We start from the raw sequence: 26,135 nt of genomic DNA on the forward strand, positions 1-26,135 counted from the left end.
CGTGAAGAGGCCGGGCAGAGTGGACCCGCAAGTGCGGTTCCTGGAGAGGGACTTGCTGAGCGGGAGAGCCTCCCTCCATTCCTCCGCTACGCGCTCCGGCTGCTGCTTCTCTCCTGTGCGTCTGGCAGCCGTGTTGTCTTCAATGAGCTGGTTCAGCCTGTAAAAATCAGCTCAGAGAAGAAAATGGATATTTTTCAGCTGGATACAGTTTCGCAAGACACATGATAGCTCTCTGCTTCCAAAAGGGTATTCCCCAGTTCCACCGTGATTTTCCCTCTCCCAGCCAAAAACTCCTGCCACTCGCTATGCTGTCTTTGGTATTTGTTGGACCTTTACCTGAGCTGATGCAATTCACTAAAATGGCACAAAAATAGCTTAAGCAAAAAGTTGGGTAATTTCCTGCTGTTTTAGTGAGTTAAATTGGGCAAAGGTCCAAAAAAGTGCCAGGGCAAGGAGGACGTAGCGAGACTAGCTGTGTGGAAGCAGCGAGCTGCTCAGTCAGCTAAACTGCTCTGGTAAATTCCATCCTGACAGAGCTGCTGGGAGCATCACGGTCGAGGACATCCCACAGAAGGAAAAATCACACTTCCAGGAAGGAAGGAAAAATCACACTTCACTTCCAGCCGCAGCACATTATCAGAGCAGAGAGGGGGTCTTGGCTGTGAGCAAAGCAAGGGAACAGCTTCACATAGGCTGAAGACTAAGCGAGGCCACAAGAATTTTTTTCTCTGTCGCAATAAAAACAGTGCTATGACTCCTGAAATCAGACTGATTTAGGAAAGACAAAGGAAAAAGTGTAAGGTATTTTTATTTATAAGCAACGGATGCATGCTAAATGAGGCTTCTATTCCTTTTATACAAAGTCCTTGCCTTCCTAGTCTTGTTCCTATTCTATCTCCTCCTCCGTAGTATGTGTTAATTGTTTGTGTGGAAGAACTATTGGATATTTACCCCAGAGATGGGATGGTACCTATGAAATCAAGCCATAATTTTCTTTCTCCTTATATTAGAAAGCTTCAGTTCACAGTTATTAGGCTATCATGTTTTTTCTCCTGTTTTAGGAGAAGGCACCAGTCTTTCAACATTTTATGCCCGTTTGCAAATTCATTGAATGTCACCAGTAGGAAGAAAACATTTATATTTAGTATCTTCATTTTTTATAGGTTGTGCCCTGGGTTATGATTATGAGAATGTTGTATTATACTCAATCTAAATTATAAGTCTACAAAATCCAAAACATATATCCAAAACATGTTGTTCTGGTCTTTTTTAAAAACAAGGTCAAAAATACTGTGCTGATATTTTTATTATGCTAAACAAATTATAATGCAGTGTTAGACTGTTTAAAATACTGTTACTATATGAAGGAAATACAATCCAGACAACATCATGGTTCTTTGGGAAAAGTGAGAATTGTGCATATATTTACTTGTAAGTAAACAAGAACAAACTTCGCAGCTGCTAATTCAATTCATATTCCTGGAATCAAGCTGTAAACAAATGCTTGTATTTTTGTTTTAGAGGGTGGATGAGGTTCGGTAGCTTTCCATTGGTCTAAAAGAAGGAACATCTGTTGTGGCCATAAAAAACTTGATGATCAAATTTACCACATCCCACATTAGCAACATTAGGCATTTAGGTTGAAATCCAGATCAGACTGAACTGCGTGAAAAGTTTTGCTGTTACATTCAGGGTGGCCTGGATTTCAAGCCAAAATACAAAGCTTTAAAAACAATAGCACAGTGAGTATTAAAAACAAAAGTAGGCTGTTGCTGTGTGTAGGAGCTGGACACTGACTTGCCTAAAGTAGCATGCCAGTCTGGTTTACAAATAGCTTTCTATTGGGAAGTATGTATCAAGACATACAATGCTACGAAAGTGGACTGTGTGTTTAAAAACCAAGCGCGATAAGGGTTTCTTTGGTCAGATCACAGTATCAATATCACCATATTGAAGAATTTTAAAGAGCTCAGGAAGAGAAATGGCTTAAGTCACTGAAGCATATTGTCGTCTTTAACCATTAACGGATCACGGATGCCACTACGTCTTGTCCATTTCTTATCAAGGGAAAAGAAATGCAGGATAGGTGGATTCAGAAAAGTAAAGCCTTCTCCCTATAGATATATTGTTCCCACCACTTAAGAGTTAATCGCAGAGTGGTCAGCGTTTCGTTGTCCAGAGCAGACTGGACAGACTGCTTCTTCATCTTCCCTTCCCAGACACCTGTGCGTTACCTATTTGACTTGACGGTTAAGGCCTCACCATTTGTCCGAATGCTGTGAACCCGTACCCCGCAGGGCAGGGTAAAGGCCGTGCTCGGAGCTCAGGCACACGCGCGGAGAAGGCAGCTGTGGCTATTTGAGACGCCGCTGCCCCAGCTCTTTGTACCTGCCGGCGATGCCTGCCCCAGCTCGGGTGGCTGAAGGGGACACGAGTGTCTCCGAGCTGTTTCCGTGCGAAGTCCAAGACCTTAACTCAAGCTGCCCCCATCCCCCTTGGCATTTTATACTTCAAATACTGGACTTTATCCTGAAGCAGCTTAGAATTATCTGTGTTTTCAGTCTGCTGGCTCCGCTGTGTGGGTGGTATCCTCTGGGAGAGAGGCAGTAATATTTTAAACCGACATTGTTATTTTCAAAACAATCGCTTTCATGCACCATTAGCCACAGAGGCTGGTATAAGCTTTGCTAGCATTGGACTGGTTTAACAAAACAGTACTTTTCTATCTGGTGCAGATTTTTGTTTGCACTCTGTAAGCTGCAAGAATGCAGAGAGGGCTTAGTTGTATTCTGTATTTTTGCTTTTTTCTTTTTCCAACTGGGGTGAGATTTTTTAACAAGAAACATCAATCAACTCCAAGAAAAATTCAAAAATTGCCTGACCTCAGCATTGCCAATTAGGGCAGGTAGCTGTTTAAAAGACAGGGCTAGATAAACTCGCATTTCTTTCTGTGGTTTGGCTCTCTGAAGAGTTACATAAAACTTATCAGCTATTATGGGGCTCCTTGAAGTTTGCGCAGCAGAATGTAAACAGGGAATTAAATCTCTGGTGTTACTGATATCCAATACTCTTAATACGCAAAACTTACTGACTGCTTGCTCTCTCTTTCATACTCAAATTTCTCTAGTTTTGTAAGAGCAAGAAGTGTCAAATATCAGAGATTTTACCTTGGAGAAAAATGCCTTGAATGCCTCCCACTCCTCCAATAAAAAAATCCTGCCTCAATTATGCCCTTTTATTCCTTATATCATTAAATTTATGTATGTATTTTAACCTCTAATATGGTCAGGTATTTCACATTATGCTGTGGTCAACTCTTATATTTGTATCCCATCTGTAGTAGCAGCATCATTACTCATAGCTCATAATGCTATCCCAGCTTAAAAAGATTTGTGATAAAAATGGCCTGATCACATAGATGTCCCATCAAGACACTTGATGCTAAAACAGGTCCATTACTGACACTATGAGCCTTTATTCGTTATATTTGTTTAATTATTATATTATTTGTTATATTTGGTTGTGTCTTAGATGTCTAGTTCCTTTCTCCCTCTAAAAGGCAGATTTTGCTTATTTAAAGACAGATAAATTCAGCAATTGTTTTCATAGCATGACTTACTAACTGGGCAATAAACACAAACAGCCCAGAGTGAAAGGAAAAAGTGATTGTAAGATGCGAATGGCTTAAGTCTCTATTACTGCCAACTCTTCTCTATAGCCCGAGCAGCAAGCTACCTCACCTTCGGGAAGGACGGGAGCGTGCCCATCAAGAGTTACTGCTGCCTTTCCTGCTGTACATTCACTGGCAGACTCATAGACCACTTCTGTTGTGGACAGCACAGTAAAATGCACAGAAAACAGGCAGGCGTATAACGGTGAAAAACTGTGGGCACTTTGCCCATCGGTGTTAACTTCCCCCCCACTACCTGCAAAAGAGGGTCAATCCATCTCTATACTCATGGGAACAAGTGGTTTCCCTGTTAAATCTCTATAGAGCTAAGGAGAAAGTAAAAAATTGTTACACAAATGTCTACAGATTTAATTGCTTCTCTCCTCTGCCAATTTAAAAAATGGTTGGTAATATTTTTAATATTTATGACAATGCAAATGTAAGTGAAAAATGAAATCTAGACTGCTAAACTTTTTAACGCAATGAAAAAAAATCTGATCTTTCCTGATGTTAAAATGCCCCTTTACTAACATATGTATGCCACTAGCTATTTACAATGACATCCTATGCTGTTAGAAATAAAGTTTAATTCTGCTATTGATTCAAACAGAACCACCGTCAGGCCCCAGCTCTTTTATTCCCTTGGAGGAAGAAAGTATTTTGCAGCTCTTACAGATCTTTATTTTTAATCCATTGAGTCTTTGAAGTATTACAGCTGTTTGTTCATAGACAGTATCTGTTTGTGGGTTAAACAGACAGAAGATGACTACTCAAGTCAAACAATTCAATATTCAATTTTCTGTTTTTAAATTTTAATTTAAATATAGATGGAGATTTTTATCTCATTAAAAATTATGTGAAAGCCTCTAGTTTGTTTCATATGAGTATACTATTTTGCAGATAGACAGCAAAATTATGATATATTTACAATCCACAGGAATCTTAAATGGATTACTTCTGTTAGGCATCACAAATTACTATTAAGTACTTTGTTGTGGATTTAGTGGTACTGAGGAGCTATTAAGACAGCAAACCAGTAGCTTACTGTGTCTAATTGCAAATCTCTTTACCCCCAAAGCTTTTGTTGTTATTAATTTTTTTAAATCTGAAGTATGATACATTGCATAATCATAAATACACTTGTACTAAGCGTTGACATTTTCCATAATACCTTAGGAAATTACATTAAGAGTCATCATTTTTGCTCCCATTACCAAACAGATTTGTACCAATCATGCAAATATGAATGCAACGTGCCTTATGGGTGTTCAGTAATAAGGATTATTTGCTTAAGAAATTAATTTCAAAATAAATATTTGCAAAACCATACTTCGTCTATTCATAGTGGGAATATACAAAGCAGTAACACGCTGGCAATAGCCATTATAACACACAATGATTTTATTTTAGTCTTTATTTAATTTCTGTGATATCACAAACTTAAATAAACACAGAGTATGTTTGCACTCACTGCATATACTCCTGGGTTTACTGCTGACAACAGCAGGTTTACAGGTATAGTGAATTTGCAGATTTGTTTGAGTTTATATCAGTTTTCTGGAAAAAATAAGCAGATAAGTGAAAAAGGAAACAATATATTTGTCTGCAGGGCTATTAAAAAGAATCCTATTTCTAATTTACATTACTATGAACTTTGCTGACCTTGTATATATGAAGAAGTCATGAGAATGCAGTTGGATTTTTTCAGGTCAATGTAACACACATGCAGAACTTTGCCAGAGTTTTATGGTCATTTGAACTTGTGCAGTCATCATTGTGAAATGAAACAAGTATGTTATTCTATTTTTAAAATCCAAGGGAACTAGGACATCCAGTATATCCAGAGACCTGTGAACAAGTACTGAAAATTGCAAACAGTTGTGGTCAGACTGTATTACTGAGCAAGCTAGTCCAATCCATTTTGGTTTCAGCTAATGGTTAAAATGATTTCGAGGTGAAGTCAGGCATTGCCCAATGACATCTGGCAAACTTAGGTAATGTGTTCTAGTTGTTTCTAGTCCAAGAAAGCTTGATCTTTAGTTACCCCAGCCTGTTCCTTGTTGCCTAGAGTTAAGCTATTTCTTTTCGTTTTAAGCACATCACAAAGACTCTGAGTTGCAGTTTGATCAGGTACTTAATAACTTTATTGCCTTTTCATAGTTTATTATAAATCTCAGATCTGGTCTGTGCATTTATACTTTATAGAGATCTGACTCTCCTTCTACTGTCCCAAATCTTTTAATGAAACGGGAGAAGGAGGTGGCTTACCATTACCAGGTGGAAGATGGGTATGCCTCAAACAGCATCTAGTTAGTAGCAAGGTGGTCAGGGTCAGTTCCTGTAATTAAAAAGTTCCTCTCTTACATTCTCATGCACAATGTTCATGCACCAACAGGTATTTGTGTGCTCTGTAGTATGTTTTATGTATGTTTTGTATCACTAGCATGTGACCTCCCCTCTTCTTATCAATGCTGCTTACTGTATCACATACTAAAGGCACTTGTTAGGACTGGTGTGTGATGCCAGTGATGCATCTCCTATTCACTCAAATGGAAAGGTGCCTTTCCAGAAATCTGCCTGTGGATAACTTGAATGCCATCATTTCAAATCAAGAGCAGTATTAAAAAAAATATCATCCTTGCAGTGTGTGGGTAATCCATACTGAACAGGTACGTGGGAGAGAGCTGAGGGTACTGTGAGAGGAAGGTAGAGAACTGTGGACATTAAATGCTGTTTATTTCACATGCTTACCATTAAAGAACAAGAGAAGCAAATTGAGCTGGAGCCTGACAAGACCCGTTGTATGCCTAACCGGGACTGATGGCTTCCCTAAGCTTTCAACAAGGGTGCCGGAGCAGCAGAAAGCAGACGGACATGAGCACGTCTTTGCCGAAAGCAGCGTTGCCCAGGATTCACCATCAGCAAAAAAATCAGGCCCTTCTTGTTGCATTCCCTCCCCATTCACTTATACTCCCCTCTAGTATGTAACTCCAAGACCTGCACTCTGTTGCTAAAAACATTATCTGATTCAATGAGCTCTTGTGATTAGTAGTCTCGCTACGTACAACAGCTAGGTAGAGCAAAAGCATTTCAAAAATATATGTTAAACTGCAGGATACTATAGGGAATCTGGAAACTTCTGTGGCTCTTAAGTGTCAACAGATGGCACAGAGTGACCTACTTTGGAATAAATAAATAAAAAAGGAGAGGCTAAAGTTGCTCTGGCAAGGAGTGCCTGTGCTGGTACTGGGAAGCTGCAGCAACTGCGGAGCGCAGGGGACTGACAATGGGGTGTCTTGAGGCTGCCAGCTGACTTCCCAGCCCAGGCATCATTAGTATGTGTTGGCTGATCTGTAGCCTACTCAATATGTGCCAGTAATATTAATCTCAGTTCCCTAGCAGCAGGTGCCTCTATCATAAGACTCTCTAGCATGATTACTTTGCAGATTGGCAGAAAGTCCAAGGTTTGAGTGACTCGAAAGAGCAAAATTAAATTTCCAACCCTAGCGATGTCTTTTCTGGAATCAGGCTGGCTATTGATTCTACAGTATCACATTTTACTTCTAAGAGATACTTCAGAAAAAATTACTTCATTCTCCAAAGAAAAAAATATGGTCCAGTACTTCCAATCAGCACCGCAGACATAAAAGGATCTCCTCTTATAGTTGCTTTAAGGTATACACCATATATTAGTACTACTGCTAATTTCAATAGGAAAATCTCTGAACTGTGTTGTTCCTATAACATCAGGTGTCCTCACTCTCCTCACCAGCTATTTTGTAAATTCCACCTATTTTCACTATTGTATCTGGCCTTTTCCAGAACTTCCCTTAAACAAAGAGCACATAAATCCTTCCAAAAGTATGAAGGAAAATTAAACTTGGATAAAATTTTATACTGTGAGACTCAATGTACAGACAGGTCAGGTACTTCACCGAGCTCTGTTTGTTGAGTAACACGGTTGTGAAACTCATGGTACCAGCATGTATTCACTTGATTTTATGGACAGCTAACGCAAAACTACTATTTGCCACCTAGTGAGCTGAACGAGTTATCTTAGACCTGCTGAGCATCCTTTTTGTAGAACAATATAACAAATTAATTATCCAGTATGGATCATTTAGTTTTTCTCATCTGTTCAAATTTTTACAATTCAAATCAATATAAACATTCGGTTCAGTTATGAGTACAGTGTATGTGCTCGGCTGTCTGTGTGTAACATAAGGATATTCTTTCCCACCAAGCTGGGACAAATCCTCTCAAGGGACACTAGGCTAAATACCCATTTGTTTTTAGATGACAGCTGCAGACTTAAAATACTTTACACAAGATCCATTATGATTTTTTAATCCCTCCTGCTCATTCTTAAACATTTTATACCTTTCAGACCCTTTAACTCAACACGCAGAAAACAGGGACAGATTGATGTCAAAGCTTTCCCAAACCGTTAGCATTATGGAGCTATATTTAAACTCTCTGACAGGGAGAATCCTGTGTGACAAGAAGAGGTTGAAGGCACCCAGTTGTCCAACCCTCTGCCAGGCTCCATTTCAGATGGTCAGAATTGGCCCTGAGTAACCTGGTCTGGCCCTGTAGCTGACCCTGCTGTGAGCAGGAGGATGGACGTGAGGACTCCTGAGGTCCCTTCCAGCCTGAATTACCTTATGGTCAGGTATTGGGAACTACCGTTTGCATTAGACTTTAATATGGCAAGCCTTAGCAAAATGATTTTTCTGGAGTGCCCGAGGCACTTTCCAAACCTCCAAACGTTGCATAAACAGTGCGGATGGAGATCAGCAAATATATCTGCAGCTCTCCCCATGGCGTTGGTAGTCAGCTTACACGAGAAACATCTCAGATATCCCATCTTGGAACCACACGCCTGCCTGCAAGGAGAAGAAGAGATTATTTCCTCGAGTAACTCGTAGATATCCTGAAAATATACGTCTCATTTCCTACAACAGCCATGACATCTCTTTCTGCTTTCCCATCAAGCAGGCACAAATCCTCACTGCCCACCCACAGTAGCAGCACTGACGTCACCTCCTTGGCTGGGGAGGGTTAGAGACCGTGAAGAGTTCAGAAATAGATGGCCTGCAGCACACGACATCTTTCCTCCTGCCTTGAAAGACTGTCAGTCCTTTGCGTGAGCGGGTACCGCGTTGAGGTGATGGTGGAGGAACAACACACGCTTCTCACAGGGCAGGTCTTGCCCTAGTCCGTGGGGCGACCATCATCTGTCACGATTGCCTCCTTAGTGCCCTTTGGGGGATGCAAACTATAGGTGGGGGGAATGAAGATGATGAAGGTGTAGAGAGAGAATCTCTCCATAAGGAGAAATTATTAGTAACTTCATGGTTAACGTGCAAACGTGGATCTTTGGTGAGGCCCTGAGCACGAAGACAGGTTCAGCATGTGCTTAATTTTGTTATGAATTGTCACATCAGTAAGTCCACTCACTAATAGAAAAAATAAGGATGTGTGAAAGTGTCCATAGAGTTAGGCCTTAGACCTTACAGTGACAGTTTCTGAAATGGATTGCATGTGGTATGCAATTTTTGCACTTGCGTTCTCTCGGCAGTGCCTCTCCCGCACTTCGCATGCCCTCTCCTGGGTACCGCAGAAGCCCTGCTGTCCGGACAGGAGACCCACGCTCAGTTAAGTGGCCAGGGCAGGAGAACTGTCTGGACACGCAGTCGAGGTCCCAGGGTGAGGGGCATTTTATCTCATTCAGTATTATAAGGGATTAAATCATTAGTGAAGCTTTATTTAGCTTCATGGCTAAGGTGGCCCTAAATTTTCATTTGTTACAGATCTCCTTTGCTTTTATCTCCTGCAGATTCTGTGCTCGTACAGAATATTCAGTTTGCATGCAGGATGTAAAAAAGGTCTTATGAAATTACTTTGAACAAAGGCCTAGATTCACAAAAATATGTCAGTACCTAATTTATTCTGAGGACATGGTGGGGGTAATACAGTCTCTTAAAAGTTTTCTTATATTTATTCCGCTGATGATATCACTCGACTCACAGTAATATTTTTTATTCTTCCTGCGACTGATTTTGTAGCACAAATCCAGAGTTGTCAGACTGCAGAAATTTGAATGCAAAGCAACTATTGTTAAATAGGAAAAATGGTGGTGTGGTACGTAGATATGAGACCAAGCTACTTAAAAACTTCAGCAGATTTCAAAATGGAAAGCAATAAATATGAACACTGTTCACAGAATTGACAAGATAGTCTAAGGATACATGCCTAAGATGTAATTTCTGCAATTAAAAACACTGCAGTTTTACTGAAGAAGTGCTGTAATAAGACTGTGTCTGTTTCCCCTGTCAGAGTATAGACGACACTCTCAGAGCCAGTCTCAGTTCCACTCCAGATCACTTCCAAGATGCTGTCTGTAGATCAAGAGAGTGATCAAGGACAAAATCACAGTCAGAGTCATTAAGGGAAAGGTCAAAGTCTATGGAAAAATCAGGGTCAAGCTCCGAACAAAGGTCCTCCAGTTCAGGAACAAAATTAAGGTTTTATTCTTCAATGCTGAGACCTCCGTCCCAATCTCCCCAGAGAAACACATGGACATGCAAACTAAAGCACAATGTAAGGAAACATTACAACATCCAAATTCTCTCTTATGCTCCAGCTCTCAGAGTGTCTGTTATGAAACTGGTTATTGACTGGCATTTGAAGATGATTGACACCTATTTCAAATGGTTAAATTTCTCGGAAGTATAGAACATCATAGATTATAAAGGTGATTGAGACTTAGTAACCTTATGATAACCTATTCGCTGTCTTGAAATGAATACAATGAAGAATCTCACTTAGATTTGGTATTTCATTTGAAGGCGATGTCTTCTTCTCAGAACTCTAAATTTGGGCTTACACTTAAGTCTTTCCACTGGCAAGAGAAAATTTGGCCTGACACAGTGATGCTACAAGAGCTCCATTAAATGAGAATGACTGTTCGTGTGAGGAAGCAGAGTACAAGGAGGACTTCAGTTTCTGATGTTCTGTACCTAGGTGATGTTTAAGTGCCTATGACATTGAAGCGATGTCACGAGTGCCTCCAGAACAGAGCTGAGGCTAAACTGTCAAATCTTGCAAAACCTGTCAAAAGCTTTGCCAATTCCAAAAAATAGCTAGCTCGCAAAAGGCCAGGCTGAGTAAGTCTGAAATGTGATCCGTGCTCTGAACTTCAATTACCTCATCCAGGTTAGATGAACAGTCAGGCTAGTTTCACAGGGTATTGTTAAAAAGCTTGTGTTAAGAACAGTGAAAGGTGATGCACAGGTAAACCAGACATGGTATCCATCTGGCACCTTGTATAGAAACTCTATTTAAAAAGTCAAAATTAACTAAAAAGTGTATTTATGCATATAAAGCCAAGTTTTTCTGTAATGAAACCTCGCGTGCATCTGAGCATATCACTTTTACATATTGCTGAATAATGTCTTCATTATAGTATAACTGTATTTTGAAAGTATGTTGTGTTAGAAGGCAAACATCTATACACTGGGAAAGAATTTGTCCCAGTGGCAGATTTTATACTTAACCTCACCTTGGTTTTGACCAACTGGATAATTATTTTGGGGGAAAATGAGGCATATTGGACTCTTCTTCAGTTAAAATTATTAAGGATATTTTGATAAGCTATAATATTTTTTGTTTTGTTCTACGTAAAAGAGGATTTTCAGGTGTGGTAATGAATGGCTTTTAACTGAAATGTGTTGATCAAGATGGTGTTCATGATACAGTATGGGCACAGTCCAAGAATACAATTTGATTAGCTCTAACTTCATATAGAGTAAGATGGCATGTTAAAAGTAACTTGATTTCAGCAGTTAGGATGCTTTTAATAAAAAAGGGACTTTGAAAGGATTCATTCTTTTTTCTTAAATACTTTTGCCAATCAAGTCATGGCTTGCTTTATGCTGTATAGGTTGCCTGTATATTCATGGGGCAGCTAATCTTTTTTAAAATGAATTTGTCACTTAATGGGCATCTAGTCTATGGAATGTACTGTTGCAAAATATCACTGAAGCTGAACTCCACCAGGCCTGAAAAGTATTGCAATTTATTTATATTTATGAATACCATAATTAACCAAATTTATTACAAATATTGAAAAAAAGAAGAGTTTGAAGGAGAGATGAAAAAGCATCAGATTTTATACCATTCTCTAAGAGCTAAGAGGAGATTTCTTTGGAGGCAGATGACCTGATACCTATCTCCTCTATGCTGTGACTAGGTTAGTATTGAAAATGACAGGTACCAGCCTAAATAAACTAGTGACATTCTGAGAAACAGAATTATTTAAAGTGTCCTCCAAACCTGTAAAAATAGTTGCCGGAACTGAATGTGCCCCTTTCCGTTTGCTGACTGTTAAGTTGAGGCTGAGGTTAGACATTGGTGTCTAACTTTTAGGCCCTCCATTTATGGCATATTCTACACTGTGTATCCTATGATAAAAACACAGGACAGAGAACAACAGCATACAGTTTTACTCCTAGTTATTGCAATTTCCTCCAAAGTTCATGAGTTCACAGCAGGAAATATGTTCTTCTATATTTTTAAAACCCCAGGGACACAGTAATTAATATGTCATAAGTTTGTGTTTTACAAAATACACTATCTGCCAAAAGCACACCGGATGTTTTCTTTTAGAAATTGAGGTTTCCTGCCTAATCCATTTTGTCTTAATCTTCCAGCTGCCTTTTTTGGTAAAACACGAGCTGAAGAAAAACAAAAACATTAACTTTTTAAATTTTCTTCTATTCTCTCGTTTGCTATCTTTTCAGTGTTCTAACGCAACAGTACAACAATAATTCAACAATATTTTGACCTAATAAATTACTGCCTGATGTTCACTTAAAACAAATGTTTTACACTGAGGCACAAATACAGATTCAGCTGCTGCTGGCTGTGTTTTCCGTCTGCAGAGCCTTTCCCCAAAACTGCCTGACGACATCCCATAGATTATTTTGACTCACTGGGATCTCACAACGCCTCTGCCTAATGCAGGTATTAGCAATGGCAGGTATTAGCAGTGGACATCAATTCAATGAAGCAGCAGAGTAAAGCAGATGGGGAATTTTTAAGGGTGCTTGCGTCTGCATGTGAACTAATGAAAAATAAATACAGGGAAGGATTGATTTAATCTGTTTATGTAACTCACTTAAAATTAACTTGCAATTAGGCCCTCACCAGGAATTACTCAGTGATTATACCCTCCAGCTACCTAATACAAGCATGGGTTCTGGGCAAGGCTGCAGCGAGGAGTGACGGCTGCTGCTCCCCAAAGGGGACCTGTCGGCCCCCTGCGAAATGCCAGAGCAAGCCACTAGAGGGAACTCGGCCTGTTCCCTACGAGGCCTTGGCACTGGACTTCCCCTACTACTCACTTACTCGGACCTTTACTTTTAAGCTACGTGCGGATGCCTACTTAAAGCTGTATGCGTACGCTTTAAAGACACCTGCCACAGTAACTCCATCTGTTAAAGCAAATGTACCAGCCGCCTTCTGTACCGCACACGCACATAATGCGTTTCATCTTTTATGTTAGTAGTAACGTAGGTTTTTAACTTTTTCTCTTTTAATTCTTTTCTTTCCTCATCATTTCTTTGTCTATGTGGTGTCAACGCTCCCTGGAAGTGAACCAAAAAGTTACCGAGTGTGCTCCGCTTACTAGTGGGTGTGTAAAACACATTCCTTGCATTTCTGGCAAGAAAGGGACCCGGGAGTAGGAAATTAAGGAAGGGTGGAGACTTGCTAGAGGTCCTTAAAAGGTGAGATCGGGGGGCCGGCTGTAACTGAGGAAGACAATATAGAGAAAGGCTTCTAAGTGAGCAAAGAGCTCCTTCCTTTGGTCATCTCGTACCAGCTTTCTGCTCCTTCACCTTCTTCCCTGTCTTATGTCTGCCCCGAGGGAAAGCACCGTCCTTCACCATCCTTCGGGCTCAGCCCACGTAACCACCTCAGTAATGATACAAGTAAGCAAAGCCCTTCCTAAGAAAATTGTGACTAAGCTGGTATTTGGATCAAGACTGCAAGGCTGGATCAAGATTACTTTTACCCACCCCCCCATCTTCACATTGTGTCCCTACAGTATTTGAAAAGTAGGGCATGTTTGTGTTAAAAATGACATAAAAATGCGACAGTTTGGAAGAGTGCAAGTAATCGGTTACAATAGCAATACAGGTTAACTCTTCAGTGTTGCCACAGGGGGAGGAATAAAAACAGGCTGTCTTGCCTGTGCAGAAGTTTCTGTTTCATTTCAGGGATATTTAGGTGTGGAGGTTGCCCTCTCACAGGGTGCTACTTCTAGGGCAGTAAAAGGAAAACCCCTTTTTGTTGGAAGGCTGCCTTCTCTGAATGGCCTGAAATACGCTGACATTGCCATCAAATCCGGCACGTTTCACAGGATTACAGAGGATGGTGACTGTGTGATCCAGATGGGGGGTCACCAGAACTGGGGGTTCTCGCCTGACCCCTCCCTTCACCCCAACACTTCCTAAAGGCAGAAATTTCAATGCTACTTGGTCATTTTTGTGTACCCGGCTATGGCTTTCCAGAGCTTCAACATTTATCCCAAACAGCATGGCAGTCAGAAAAATAAAGAAAAATAAAAGAAATAAAAATTCATTACTGAAAAATAAAGAGTGAAAAATGAAAAGTCTTGAAAACAGGAGTTTAATTCTGCACAGGCATAGTTAGTTGATCACAGTGATCACTGAACACTGAACCTGTGTTGCCATTTTCTCTTTATGGAAGTTAACTTACATGCAGCAAGCACTCATATGGCTGCTGTTGAATTTGATTTGTATTACTATAAATTTGAAATTCTACCCTTTGCCAAAACGGGAGAAAACTCTACAGGTTCCGTGTTAAAGCCTTTGGCATATTTGTTTTCATTTATGCAGAGAAAATGTAGTTTCAGCACAAGAGCTTAAAGGATATTGGAAATAATTTTGAAATTAATCAAATGCATGTAGATAGACGTGTGGTAGAAAAGCAGCAGAATAGTAAGGCATTACGAGAGAACGATTTATTTCAGTGAGGGAGGAAGGGCTATAATTTGCCATAAATGAGGACTATGGATGGGGACTGCGGGGGAAGGCCAAAGAAATAGGTGACACAGGTCAGGAGGAATATAACAAAGGGAGGGGGCACTGGCAGCAGCAATTTTAGGGCCTGGGGTATGGAGAGTAAGTGGGCTGACACCTTTCTTTCACCTGTGTCTGGCTTTTAGATGCATCCATCTCCCCTGCCCTGCATATATATTGGGGTCTGTCTTGAACGGGTCTGAACCTTTCCCCTTGGAAGTCGGTTATGATAGCTGTCTTGGGGACTAAAAGATTATTTTACCAACATATGACAGAAGATGTAGATACATATTAAAGCAAACAGAATCTTATCTGTGATCTACTTTATGGGAAGGTGGATGGGTAATTAACTAAACTGCCATATGGGTAAGTAAATTTAGGGAACCTTTCCCTGAAAAGGGAAGTCCCTTACCATTAAATTGGTGAAGGAGACTGGGAAATGAAGAAATGAAATTGATACAAATGGTACAGAGCATCACCCTGCAGATGTGAACAGACCTCTCAGGCTTTGGGATCTGTAGATGTTGAAGATCATGAACAGTATGCTTGGTGCATATGTAGCCTATATAATACTTTTTTTCTTTTTGTCCTAAAATATATGACTCAGTGCTTTGGGGAAGGCACTTACTAACTCTGCCGTGGTACCTGAGGGAAAGCAGACCTCGTAGGTACTGAACCGATCTGGTACCTGGTAACGAATTAAAAAAGGAATATAAACTGTAAGACCCTCTCAAAGGAGCAGTGTAAACTCTTACCTTAAATCGCCTAGGACACAACCAGGTTGGAAACGTATAGCTAACCACTGAACTATCACTGAACGCGCAGAAAGGCACCGTCCTGCAAGCAGGAGGCTGAGGAGTTTTGGACGCACGCAGCAAGCCGGCTGTACTTGTGACAGGCCCTCGAACAGTACGCCCGGCCTGGCAAATTCGATAAAGAGCCTCGGTTCATGAGTCTCAGAGCTGCAGACTGCGTTTTTTTATCTTCCTGGCATGTCCTCCTGGCAGCAACCAGCCCAGCTCAGACCTCTCAGCCTTCCTGACCTCTGAGGAAACAATCCTTCAACTCTAATTGTTTGGGTTTTTTGAGTTCTGTTTGGCAGATGAATTCCGTGGTGTCTGTGCAGACTGGCTTATCAGAGTCGTTTCTAGTCCTCCAGGATATCGAGTGGGGTATGTTATGGTTATCGAAGCTTGTGCTATGTGCTTGCCAGGTCAACTTGTACCATGTTGACAGAAGAAATCTCAAGAGAATTATTGCATCTTGTAAAAATCTAGCTGTCCTTTAGAAAAAAATACATTCTCTCTTGGAGGAAATGTACCCTGAACACAGCAGATAAATGTGGCATACTCAAATTAATTTTTCAGGTGAACAAAATTACATGTATGAACATTTGCAGGGAACTGAGGGAAACTGAGAATGATGAAATGCATTTAGGGGGAAATACAAGAAAAGAGAAACTTGCAGCTGCAGTGAAGAGTAAAGAAAACAGATAGTCGGGGAAGGTGATGGGAAGGCTCGAGGTCTTAAGGCCTGGCTGGTGGTAGAGAGAGACTGGGTCACTCATAAACTTCTCCTTCTGTCCTCCTGTAGGAAGATCCTCTCTCTTGGGAAAGACTGGGCCTCTTTCTGTCTTCCAGGATTTAAGGAGAGCCTAAAGATAAAGCAAATGTAAACTCCAGAACCTCTGAGGATAGTGTGCACGCTCGTGGCCCACAGCCAGCTGCTGGCTGCAGCATGTTTGCACAGCAGTGGAGAGCAGCAGCCGACAAGCAGAAACTTTTGACTTACCGTCAGCCTTCCCGCTGCTGGCTGTGGGCAGAGGACAGAGAGGATGAGCTGAAAATGACAGTGGTGTGTATAGATTATATATTGTACCAAAAGGTCAAAAGCAGGGGTGGAGAAAAGTATGGTAGTCATATCTCGTGTGCAAATTACTAAAGCTATTGTGTAATAAAACCGTACACAACACAAAATGTAAATGCAGCCTGATTTATCTCCCCAGCCCTATCAATGGCCACAAATGCCAAACACTTCAAAGCAGAACATTATATTCTTTGCGTTTTACATACTCCACAGTGGGATGAGGAAGACTTGCAGATCACACAGCAGCCACGTGTACTAGCAAAGGAAAAACCTAGCTGGAGCTCCAGAAACTGTGGTTCTCTTCCTGGGTTAGTGAACAACCTGCTAGTTCGCTTCTGCGTGCCTGTTCTTCCAGCTGTAAAACACGAAGGCTGCTACCATGCACGTACATACTTTATCCGACCACTTCGAAAAACCTGTGGAAACCTGAAAGCGGTAAGCACTTGTCCAGCGTTTTGTGATACCTGAAGTAGTGTTAGCCATTAAGAATGCTGTGCCAAAGTGCAATTTCTAGTAATTAATAGGTACTGATCAGACAGAGAAAAAGTCAGTTACAAGACTTGCCAGCTCGTATTGTCTTTCTCTAGATGGTCCCGGTCAAGAATTGGTAGGAAATTGCATTTCATCTAGTCACTAAAATTCCCTAAATTTGCAGCGACATCAGATACTTCGGGAGATAGTTGTTTCCTGCAGTATCTTTCCTTCCCACATGATTAAGTGGCAACGTCTATGCTGCTTCTTATGTCTTAGTTGACCTTGTTTTTCAGGGTTTTTTTTCTACCTCTCTCGTCAATTATTTTTTCCTTATCACTCCTAGTACAGGGCACAAAAATGTATCAGCACTTTCTTTAGTGCTTGCATAAAATTAGTGTCTAAAATTTGCACAAGGTCTATCAATTTACTACTCCATTAATTCCTACAATGACCTATCGATATTCTAAATATGACAACATGCAATTTCTGAATATTCTGATGCTAGGAATGCAACTTACAAAAGCTTCATGCTATATATATATAAGCAAATTACAGATCTCAAGCTATATATTATTTTAAGTAAGGGCACACCTTATTCTTTCTTGTGCAGCTATGTCACCAGGCAGTGAAGAACACAAGATTCAGGTGATGAAAGAAAACAGGAGAAAGGCCTGACTCTATATGCTAAGACCTTTACTGAATGTAGCTCTAAGTCTTGCTTCAGGGAATAAAGACCAAAGTAAATTGTATTTTGATGGCCATTGCCATCACCACTTACAAGGACATTTGCAAATTAAGGTTCATCATAGACCTACCTGATGAAAGCACACTGCTGCATTAAAGGAGCAAATGACAGCTTCCATAGAAATAGTATGTCCTCAAAACTTTATGCTTCATGACCTTAAGAATGGCAAAACAGCAATGATGATTACACCACTTCTTGAAATATATACAGCCATATACTGAACTACAACTAAAGACTTAGCAAAAAGTCCTATAAATACAAGAACAGTCCTTGATCCCCAAATACTTCCTCTTTCAGGTATAAATTACAGAAATCACACCAGTTTGCTCACCAGTGGCAACCTACAGCGTAAGTACCCATAACCAGTGTAATTCTCAAACTGAAGACAAGGGTTTATGAACCACTTGGACTAAATGACCGCATCTGCCACACACAAGCCTGAATATGTGTAACTTACAGTAATGTGACTAGACTAATGTTAAACAAAAGTACCAATGCAGCGCTTCCAGCAGTCAGGGCTTTGTAAAATCTAAAGGCCTATTTTCTGGGAGTTGAAAAAATGAGATTTTATCACCTCATGGAAAAAAAGTTAAGAGAGGAACGCTGACTTCAACCTTCAACACAGGGGAAGAGGTACCTCTGCTAGGATGTGTTTGCTGTGCAAATTAATTCCTGAGGATTTTTTTTTCAAATTCAGCTGCATTCTTGACCTTCCGGTCTTAGCTCTGATAACGTTCTTCTACACCCTCAGTGCAAAACAAAAAGTTCACAGCCTCCACATTGCTGATAACATTCTGTTGCTCAACTTCAGTAGTTAGGTCCTTTTATTGGATAATGTATTTCTCCTTAATTGATGGGTGTTCCCTTAATGAATCTTTTCCATTTAATCAGCAACTAAACATTTCCTGCTATCAAAAATATTTAACACTCTGGTTCCTGTTCAACAAAGTAGCATCAGTTTTTCACAGTAAATGTTAACATTTTACAACCTGTTAATCTCTTACTTGCTTACCTCCTTACCTTCTTACCTTTAGGGTAAGAACTCACCTATTCGTAACATAAAACATTCTTAGAAATTACAGCAGAAAATAATTCCCCTTAACTAGTTCAGTCAGGCATATATTATGAAAAAAATAAAATTAAAGAATGCATTGTGAAATCAAAATTCAGAGTACAAGAGGTTGTAGAAGAAAATAAACAACGTGTTTAACTGCATAATGGAAGTGTCAAGACTTTCTATGCAGAAATAAAGGTAAACTTACTTCCAAAATTACAATGAAACCAATCTATAATCTTCAGGCTTCATACAATTTATAGGCGTCGTATTTGATCTCAAAACTGGGTAAAGCAGAAAAAAAATCCTGAAGTGCGGCAGCTATCAAATGCTTTATAATGCAAAAGCTTAAAAAATACCCTCTAAAAATAGTTACAAGAACTGCTTAAAATGACAGTACTTGGATAAAATATTGATCAGCTGAACTAAAATTCAATTTATGGAAAAAGTTACAGCCTCATATACAGACTACTTAAAAATTTAGCAGCTTCTCTGAAGAGATACTGGTGTAACGGAGTTCAAATGCACACGGGATTTCTAGCTGCTGTTGCATTAGGAGCCAGAAGCATTTTAGCTTCAGCAGAGCACCAAGCCAGCCATTGTTAATGAAGCTGTCTAATGGGCTGAAACTTAGCCACGCATGAAAACCCAACAACAGATACTTCTGCGCTCCATGAAAGCTAATTTTTCAGGACCATCACCACATGACATTTAACTGTTTAAAAGTAAGCTGGTAGTTAACTCGCATAGTTGATTCCCCTGCAGTTCTGCACAGCATTGCACTAAAGATTTTCTGTTTAAGAGGTTTTCATTATCTAACCAAAATGCAGTATGATCAGTTTCCGTACTCTGAAGATTTAATAAGCAATTAATTTAATCCTTGTACAGCAGACACATGACCAGCTGATGATAACACCTCCACTAAGTTTGTTCATTTTCTTCCTTAAAGGCTGTTCACTTCAAAGGACTTCTATATGGCAAAGAAGTCCTCCAAACATGACATTAATGTTTTTCTTTCATTTACTGGCTCTAAACTCAAACAATAGTATGTTCATGTAGTACAATGCCTCGCCTTCAGGGAACTGAGATGAGAAATCTGTCAAAGTGAAGGAAATGCTGAAAGTGAAAAAACCCTGTAAGAAAATACTGTAGAAAGAGAAAGGAAAAAAGTGGGAAAATGTCAAATTAAGTGCAGAATACAGTCCTAAGAGATGACGATGCCCTGATTTTTCAGGCGACCTTCCTGAAGTATATATTGCATGTAGGCCTAGTTTTCAAATCCATTGGCCAGGAAGGGACTCAACCCAAAGATCTTAACGAGATAGAAACATGAAGTGTCCCAACACTTCTGCCAGAAGCTAAATTAAGGTTTTTCTTTGCACTGTTTGGAAAGACCGCATGAAACATTACCTTACCCTGAAAACCTTTATGGTCCAACAAGGTATGAAAAGTTTTCAATTTTCAAGACTTCACAAGTCTTAACAGCTTTAAAAGAACTGGCTGAGGAGCCAAGAACTATTGGCACTTAACATTTAATGAATTTTGTAATCCCCAGGGATGTGTCAGCAAATCAGGGTAGAAACAAAGAGGTACGTTGTTACCTTGGCAAATTTTATGTAGAATCAGATTTAGCATTCAAACAACATAATGTGATGTCAGCTCCAGGGAGCAGGGAAGGAAAGAAAGTGATGGTAACAGAGAGAACAATCAGGGAAAAAAAGGATACCTCCTTTTAAATAATGCCAACCTACATGGCTGATGGAAACTAGCTCTTGTCAAGCTAGTTAATCAAGATTCAAGACAATCACAAGTTCAGCTGCCAAAATTAACCATTGCCTAAAGCTATGGGGAATAGCTAAAGGCATTTTCTTTTGCGCTTGATGACATTCAGGCAAAAGAAAAAAGGAAGAAGAAAAAAAAAAGCACAACATCAGGTCAATATAGCATATACCAAATACAGTAAATGGGGACTTACGGTCTAACTGAGTCATCCTTAGTGAGATTCCACTAGAATTTTTCTTTGCCCTAATACCAATTATTAAAAAATTAAAAAAATGAGGATTTTTGTTCATTTTTAGAAGGCCAGCTAGGACATGCTGAATTACTGAGTATTTAGATTAGGCAGCAAACTGGGCTGCTGAAGCCCTACGTCACCTTGAGCATGTACCATCATTAATCAAGTAATCCAGGTCTATCTAGCAAGGCAGTGAACCTGGAAGTCTTTGGGGTGGACCAAAAATTTTGTATGAACTCTTAGTTAGAATGCATATTGTTAAATATCCTAATAGCATTATAATGAAACATTTTGCAACTATATAATTAATTCCTATAAACAAAGCAAATGAAATTCTCCCTTAAGTTTTTGACCAATCTCAGTTCAGGGCTATGTTAACAAGTACTGCCAATTCCCACACACAGAACAAAGTGGTGCTATCAGAAGCAGTAGCGCACATGGTGCAACTTCCTATGTATCCTTCCTAGGACACTAGTGCCCAGAGAATTTTTTTTTCAGTGGATCCAAAAACTTAAAAATGCTTTTCTATCCTATGTAAATTTCACATTATTCCCCGCTTTATTATTCTTATTTAAATACTGGATTAGCCCCAGTAACCCCGAATCTGTTATCTCAACACGCCTATCAGACTAATCTACAATACCCTAAGAATTTTGGATCAGAAGAATACCATTTCCAGCATAGCTCTCAGCAATAGACAAATCTGGTGAAAAATATGAAGTTTAACTTGCCCCACCCGTACCTTTCTGCTGTTGCTACTTTTCAGTATCAACTAGTTTAATAACCACTTACTATGAAAATAGTTAATGAGCATTGCAGCATGAATGAGTGTGTAATTGCCCAACTTTCTTGAAATCCGAATTTTCCAGAAATGGAAGGATAAAGGAAACACAAGGATTTCTTAATGAGTGATGGAATCTCTTAATTATTTGGATAGTTAAAGGCTGAGAAGGACAAAATATTCCTACTGATGTACAAAAAGGCAATGGAGTTATTTAAGTTTGCATACTTCACACACATACACACACACACACATAAAGGAAAAAACAGAGACATTATTAAGGGGAGGCCAAATTGTTTTATTTAATTTTTTAGTGACCAATTGGATTTTTGGCAGAAAGCTCTGCTCTTTTCTTTTTTTTTTTTTTAGTTTTTTTTTTTAATTTTTATTTTTTCTTTAAAGAAATTAGCAGTGCTCAAATTGATGGGTTGGAATTTTACTCAAATTCCAGTTAATTTTAAAAACAAACAGATGAACAGGAATTCCAGATACTGTTTCCAGAGCAGAGAGCAAAACTTCACATTTGTATGAAAATTCCATGTTTATAATCGATTGGGACACAGAATGTAAAACTATTGTCAGTAGTGCATGAATAAAACATTCACATTTGATCTGGAACCTTAAAATCAGAAAGCTGTACTCTCCTTCCAAAATTTTCAATACCTTGTGCAAATGAAGTCAAGTCTTCATGTGTCAAGCACACACTTAAAATTGTCCGTATTTTATATACAAGACATCTACCATTCAGGCAGTGCAAAATACATCCTTTCATAACAAAACTAAAATGTACCTCTCAAAGTATGAACAAGAATATACACATAATACATGATGTACACTATTTACACAACCATAAAAAATATAATACAAGGATTTTTTAATGAGATTATAAGACTTGACAGTCTTTTGCTATTTTTGTTGCAACAAGGCATGTTTAAGTTTCCTGGATGGAGTTTTCTTTGCCAATTACTCAGGAGATCTTGGAAACTATGCTTGAACTTTTAGGAGAGTTTTCAAATGGACTGCCATCAACTCCCTGTTTTGGTCAGACGGTTCAGCTGTGCCACCCACCCAGTGGCTGGGAGGCTTTGGAAGGACGCTAGGAGATGGCGGGTCGCTAAATTTTGCCCCAGCGTAATTTTCTTTTTGGCTCGCTTGAGTTAGGGTGACGGGTTTCTTGGACTTGGCATTTCTGAAGTTCTCTGTGTTTTTAAGTGGCTTTTTTTCCTGCTTCTGAGTTACCTCTGGCAATACGGAATCTTGCCAAAAGTTCTCTATCTTTTTTGCCGAGGTGATCTTTGTCAGTGGCACGTTACATTTACTCTTCTGTCTGTTGATCTTTGGTTGTTCACACAGATGTAAACCGTGAACAGGCTGGCTGTAAGGGATGGCAGCCTTCTCAGTCTTTCCCATCTTGTTCTTTAAGAACTGCAGAGACAAAGAATCCACGTCAACGCACGACCCCTCTCCTCGAGAGGCGCCTCCGGCAGCGCACAGGCACAGAACCGCCACCGGGGCGGCCGCTAGCCGGACTCCAACACCCGTTCCCTCACCGCCCCTCCGCCGGGCTCCCGAAGCACCGCACCGAGGCGCTGGGGGCCGCCGCCTCACGCAGCCTAACCACCCGACCCGACCCCCTCCTAGCTATCCCACGTCTCCCGCAACTCCTCCGTGAGCAGGTACGCGCTCGCTGGCGGCGCCGGCCAGCCGCAGGGCGGGCAGCAGAGCCCTCTCGGCCGGCGGGGGGCTCACCGCCTCCGCAGCCGCCGCCGCCGCCGCCGCCATGGGGCGCTGCGCCCCCGGCACGTCCCGCCTGCGCGCGCAGGGGCAGCTGGCCGGCGGCCAGCAGGCTAAATCCGGCTGTTGCTGGGCGCAGCGGCGGGCGCCCATTGGTGGCGCCGAGCAGCCAATCGCCGCCCGCGATTTCTCTCTGTCTACGCCCACAACCCCCGCCCCGCCCCGTCCGAGCGGGCGTAACGGAAACTCTCCCCCCCCCGCGCTCGTCCACACGCACGCAGGGGGCGAAGGGAGGGGGCGAGCCGCTCGCTGCCCCCCTCCCGCCGAGGGAAGGGGGGGCATCGGCTTCGCGGCTCCCGGAGCGCGGGAGAAGGGGATGGGGGGGAGGCAAGAAGTGAGGAGAAGTAGCGGAGCCCCGTCTTTACCTCCTTCCTGAGGGGTTTGCCGGGCGCGGGTCTCGAGGGGGCGGGCGCGGGGGGCTCCTCCGGGGGGGCCGTTACGATGCCGGGGGCGGCTGAGGCCGTCGGCGCTGGGTGAGCGCGAAGTTCGCCCGGGCCGTGCGTTCCCAGCGGGGTCCTTCTCCCCAGGCCGGCGCGATGCTGTTGGTACTGCTGGTAGCGGCTGGGCAGGAGCCCGGCGGCGCTGGGCCGGATCTTTCCCTTCTTCCGCCGGACTCTCTTCACCGCGGGCCGCGCGCTGCCCCCCGGGCCCGCCGTGCAGCAGCTGGGCTGGTTCTCACAGTTGCTGTCCCCTCGCCGGAGGCGCTGGAGAAGAGCGGAAGGCAGCCGCCGGGGGTCTTCGGTGCCTGCCGAGATCCGAGCCAGGAAGGGCGGCGGCGCCGTGGTGGTGACCATGGTGGGACGTGGGTACCCAGAGCTGTAGCGGGGAGAGGGGTCGAGCCCAGGCGGGGGTGAGCGGGTCGGGTCGCTGGCGAGTGTCTGCCTGGGCTTTGTGGGCTGAGATGGTGGCGCAATCGGATCCGCTGCTAGGAGAACATGGCGGGGGAGTGAAAGGAGCAGCCAGCGGCGCCCCGGTGTTGTTACCCGAGCGGGGCACGCCCCCTTCCGCCCCCGCGCCAATCGCCGTGCGAGGATGGCGCGAGCGGCACGCCCCTTCACCGGGCGCCGCCAATCTCGGCGAAACGGTGGCCTCTTTGGCCCCGCCCCGGCCAATCGGAAGCGACACAAACACTTGGGGCCGCGCCCTCTTCCGCGGGCCGCCCAATCCGGGCGGACACGAGCAGCGGGCACGCCCCCGTCTCCGAGTCACGGGCCCGCAGTGCGAAGCGAACGGACGGGACCGGGCGGTTCTCCTTGCGAGAGCCGCCGGCCAATCGGGCGGCGCACAAACAGCGGCGGCCACGCCCCCGCCCGCTCCGCAGCCAATCGAGGGAGACGTAAACAGGCGGCGGCGCGCCCCCTGCTGGGCGGCGGAGCGCCGGCGGGCACGCACGCACGCGTCGCCCGCCATGGAGGTGCCGGCGCCGGCGCTGCGGCCCGTGGCGGCCGCTGGGCCCCCGGCAGCGGCGGCGGCGGCGGAGGAGGAGGGACCCGGCCGCGAGGCGGCGGGGCGGAGGCGGGACGAGCGGAGCCTGGAGGCGCTGAGCCTGGCCGACTGGCGGTCGGCGGCGGAGGCGGCGGCCAGAAGCGGCGCGGCGGCGGCGGGGGACGTCAGCTGGTCGGAGGGGCGGCGGGCGACGCTGGCGAGCGCCCTGGAGCTGGAGGGGACGGTGCTGCGCGAGGGGCGCCTCACCCAGTTCGTAGCCAACAACCTGGAGCGGCGGATCCGGCTGAGCGGCGCCCCGCGGGGCGGAGCCGCCGGCGGCGGCGGGGGGCGGCGGCGGCTCCATCCCCGCCATCGACCCCGGGGCGCTGCAGGACGTGGTGGCCCTGGCCGGGCAGGTGGCGGCGCAGGTGGACGAGCTGCTGCGCAACGTGCACTGCGGGCTGCAGGCGCTGACGGCCCTCAGCGTGGGCTGCATCCAGACCTACCGCGACGGGGTGGAGAGCCTGGGCGAGGCGGCCGACCTCAGCATCCGCGCCATGTACGCGCTGGTGGCGCGCTGCGAGGAGCTGGACCGCGCCATGCAGCCCGTGCCCGCCCTGGCCAAGCGCATCCGCGACATGAAGGGCACCCTGGAGCGGCTGGAGGGGCTCTGCAAGTAGCGCCGACCCGACCCTGCGGGGGGGGTGCGGGGGGGTCGCCGCCCCGCCGCTCTTGCCGCTGCCGCCGGCGTGCCGAGCGAGGAGCCCGCCGGGGCTGGGAAAGCGCGGCCCCGCCGCCGCCGCCGCCCTGGCTGTGCCAGCAGCGGGCCCGCAGGGCCTTCGCCGGGGGGGGGCTCGGCCGCTCCGAGGAGCCCCGGCCCGGCGGCTGCCCGCCTCCCTCTCCGGTAGCCCCGCCAGCGGGCCCGCACAGGGCGGCTTCAGCTCTTGGCCTGGACGTCCTCCCTCCGTGTGTGTGTGTGTGTGTGCGCGCCCCTGGACGTGAGCGGCCGACAGCTGTGGCCAGTCCGCTGGCCTTAATCTGGAGGAAGTGAAATTTTTGCAACCGATGACGGAAAAGGTCCCGGTTGAAATCGCGGGGTACACGGCAGGCGGTGCTTTTTAGCTTCAGCTCCATTAAAGAATTTGGATCCCACATGCCTTATGCTTTCTATTTGTTGAGGGCTAGGAAAAACTAACCAATCTTA

The 26,135-nt window shown here is 43.6% G+C and overlaps 2 protein-coding genes across 2 annotated transcripts; one reads left to right on the top strand and one right to left on the bottom strand.

Annotated features, from left to right (window-relative positions):
- Window positions 1-22,094: 22,094 nt before the first annotated feature.
- Window positions 22,095-24,300, bottom strand: PNRC1 (proline rich nuclear receptor coactivator 1). Its single transcript, XM_030039412.2, has 2 exons — window positions 23,872-24,300; window positions 22,095-23,137 (listed from the first exon to the last, which is right to left on the bottom strand). The coding sequence occupies exons 1-2, from the start codon at window positions 24,298-24,300 to the stop codon at window positions 22,697-22,699; spliced, it is 870 nt and encodes a 289-aa protein (XP_029895272.1). The 3' UTR covers window positions 22,095-22,696.
- Window positions 24,301-24,407: 107 nt separating this feature from the next.
- On the top strand, window positions 24,408-25,713 carry BORCS6 (BLOC-1 related complex subunit 6). Its single transcript, XM_030039399.2, is given in 5 exon segments — window positions 24,408-24,476; window positions 24,478-24,762; window positions 24,764-24,892; window positions 24,894-25,253; window positions 25,255-25,713. Coding segments are annotated over 5 exon segments (1,200 nt in total). The 3' UTR covers window positions 25,612-25,713.
- The last annotated feature ends 422 nt before the right edge of the window (window positions 25,714-26,135 follow it).

Source organism: Aquila chrysaetos, chromosome 2 (genome assembly GCF_900496995.4).
Source record: "Aquila chrysaetos chrysaetos chromosome 2, bAquChr1.4, whole genome shotgun sequence".
In the NCBI taxonomy this organism is placed as follows: domain Eukaryota; kingdom Metazoa; phylum Chordata; class Aves; order Accipitriformes; family Accipitridae; genus Aquila; species Aquila chrysaetos.

What these genes read in the sequence shown, in the direction of transcription:
- PNRC1 (XM_030039412.2), bottom strand. Translation starts at nt 24,300, where the DNA reads ATGGTCACCACCACGGCGCCGCCGCCCTTCCTGGCTCGGATCTCGGCA. An exon ending in GCAAACCCCTCAGGAAGGAG is followed by an intron (nt 23,138 to 23,871) that starts GTAAAGACGGGG and finishes TTGTCTCTGCAG; the next exon opens with TTCTTAAAGAACAAGATGGG.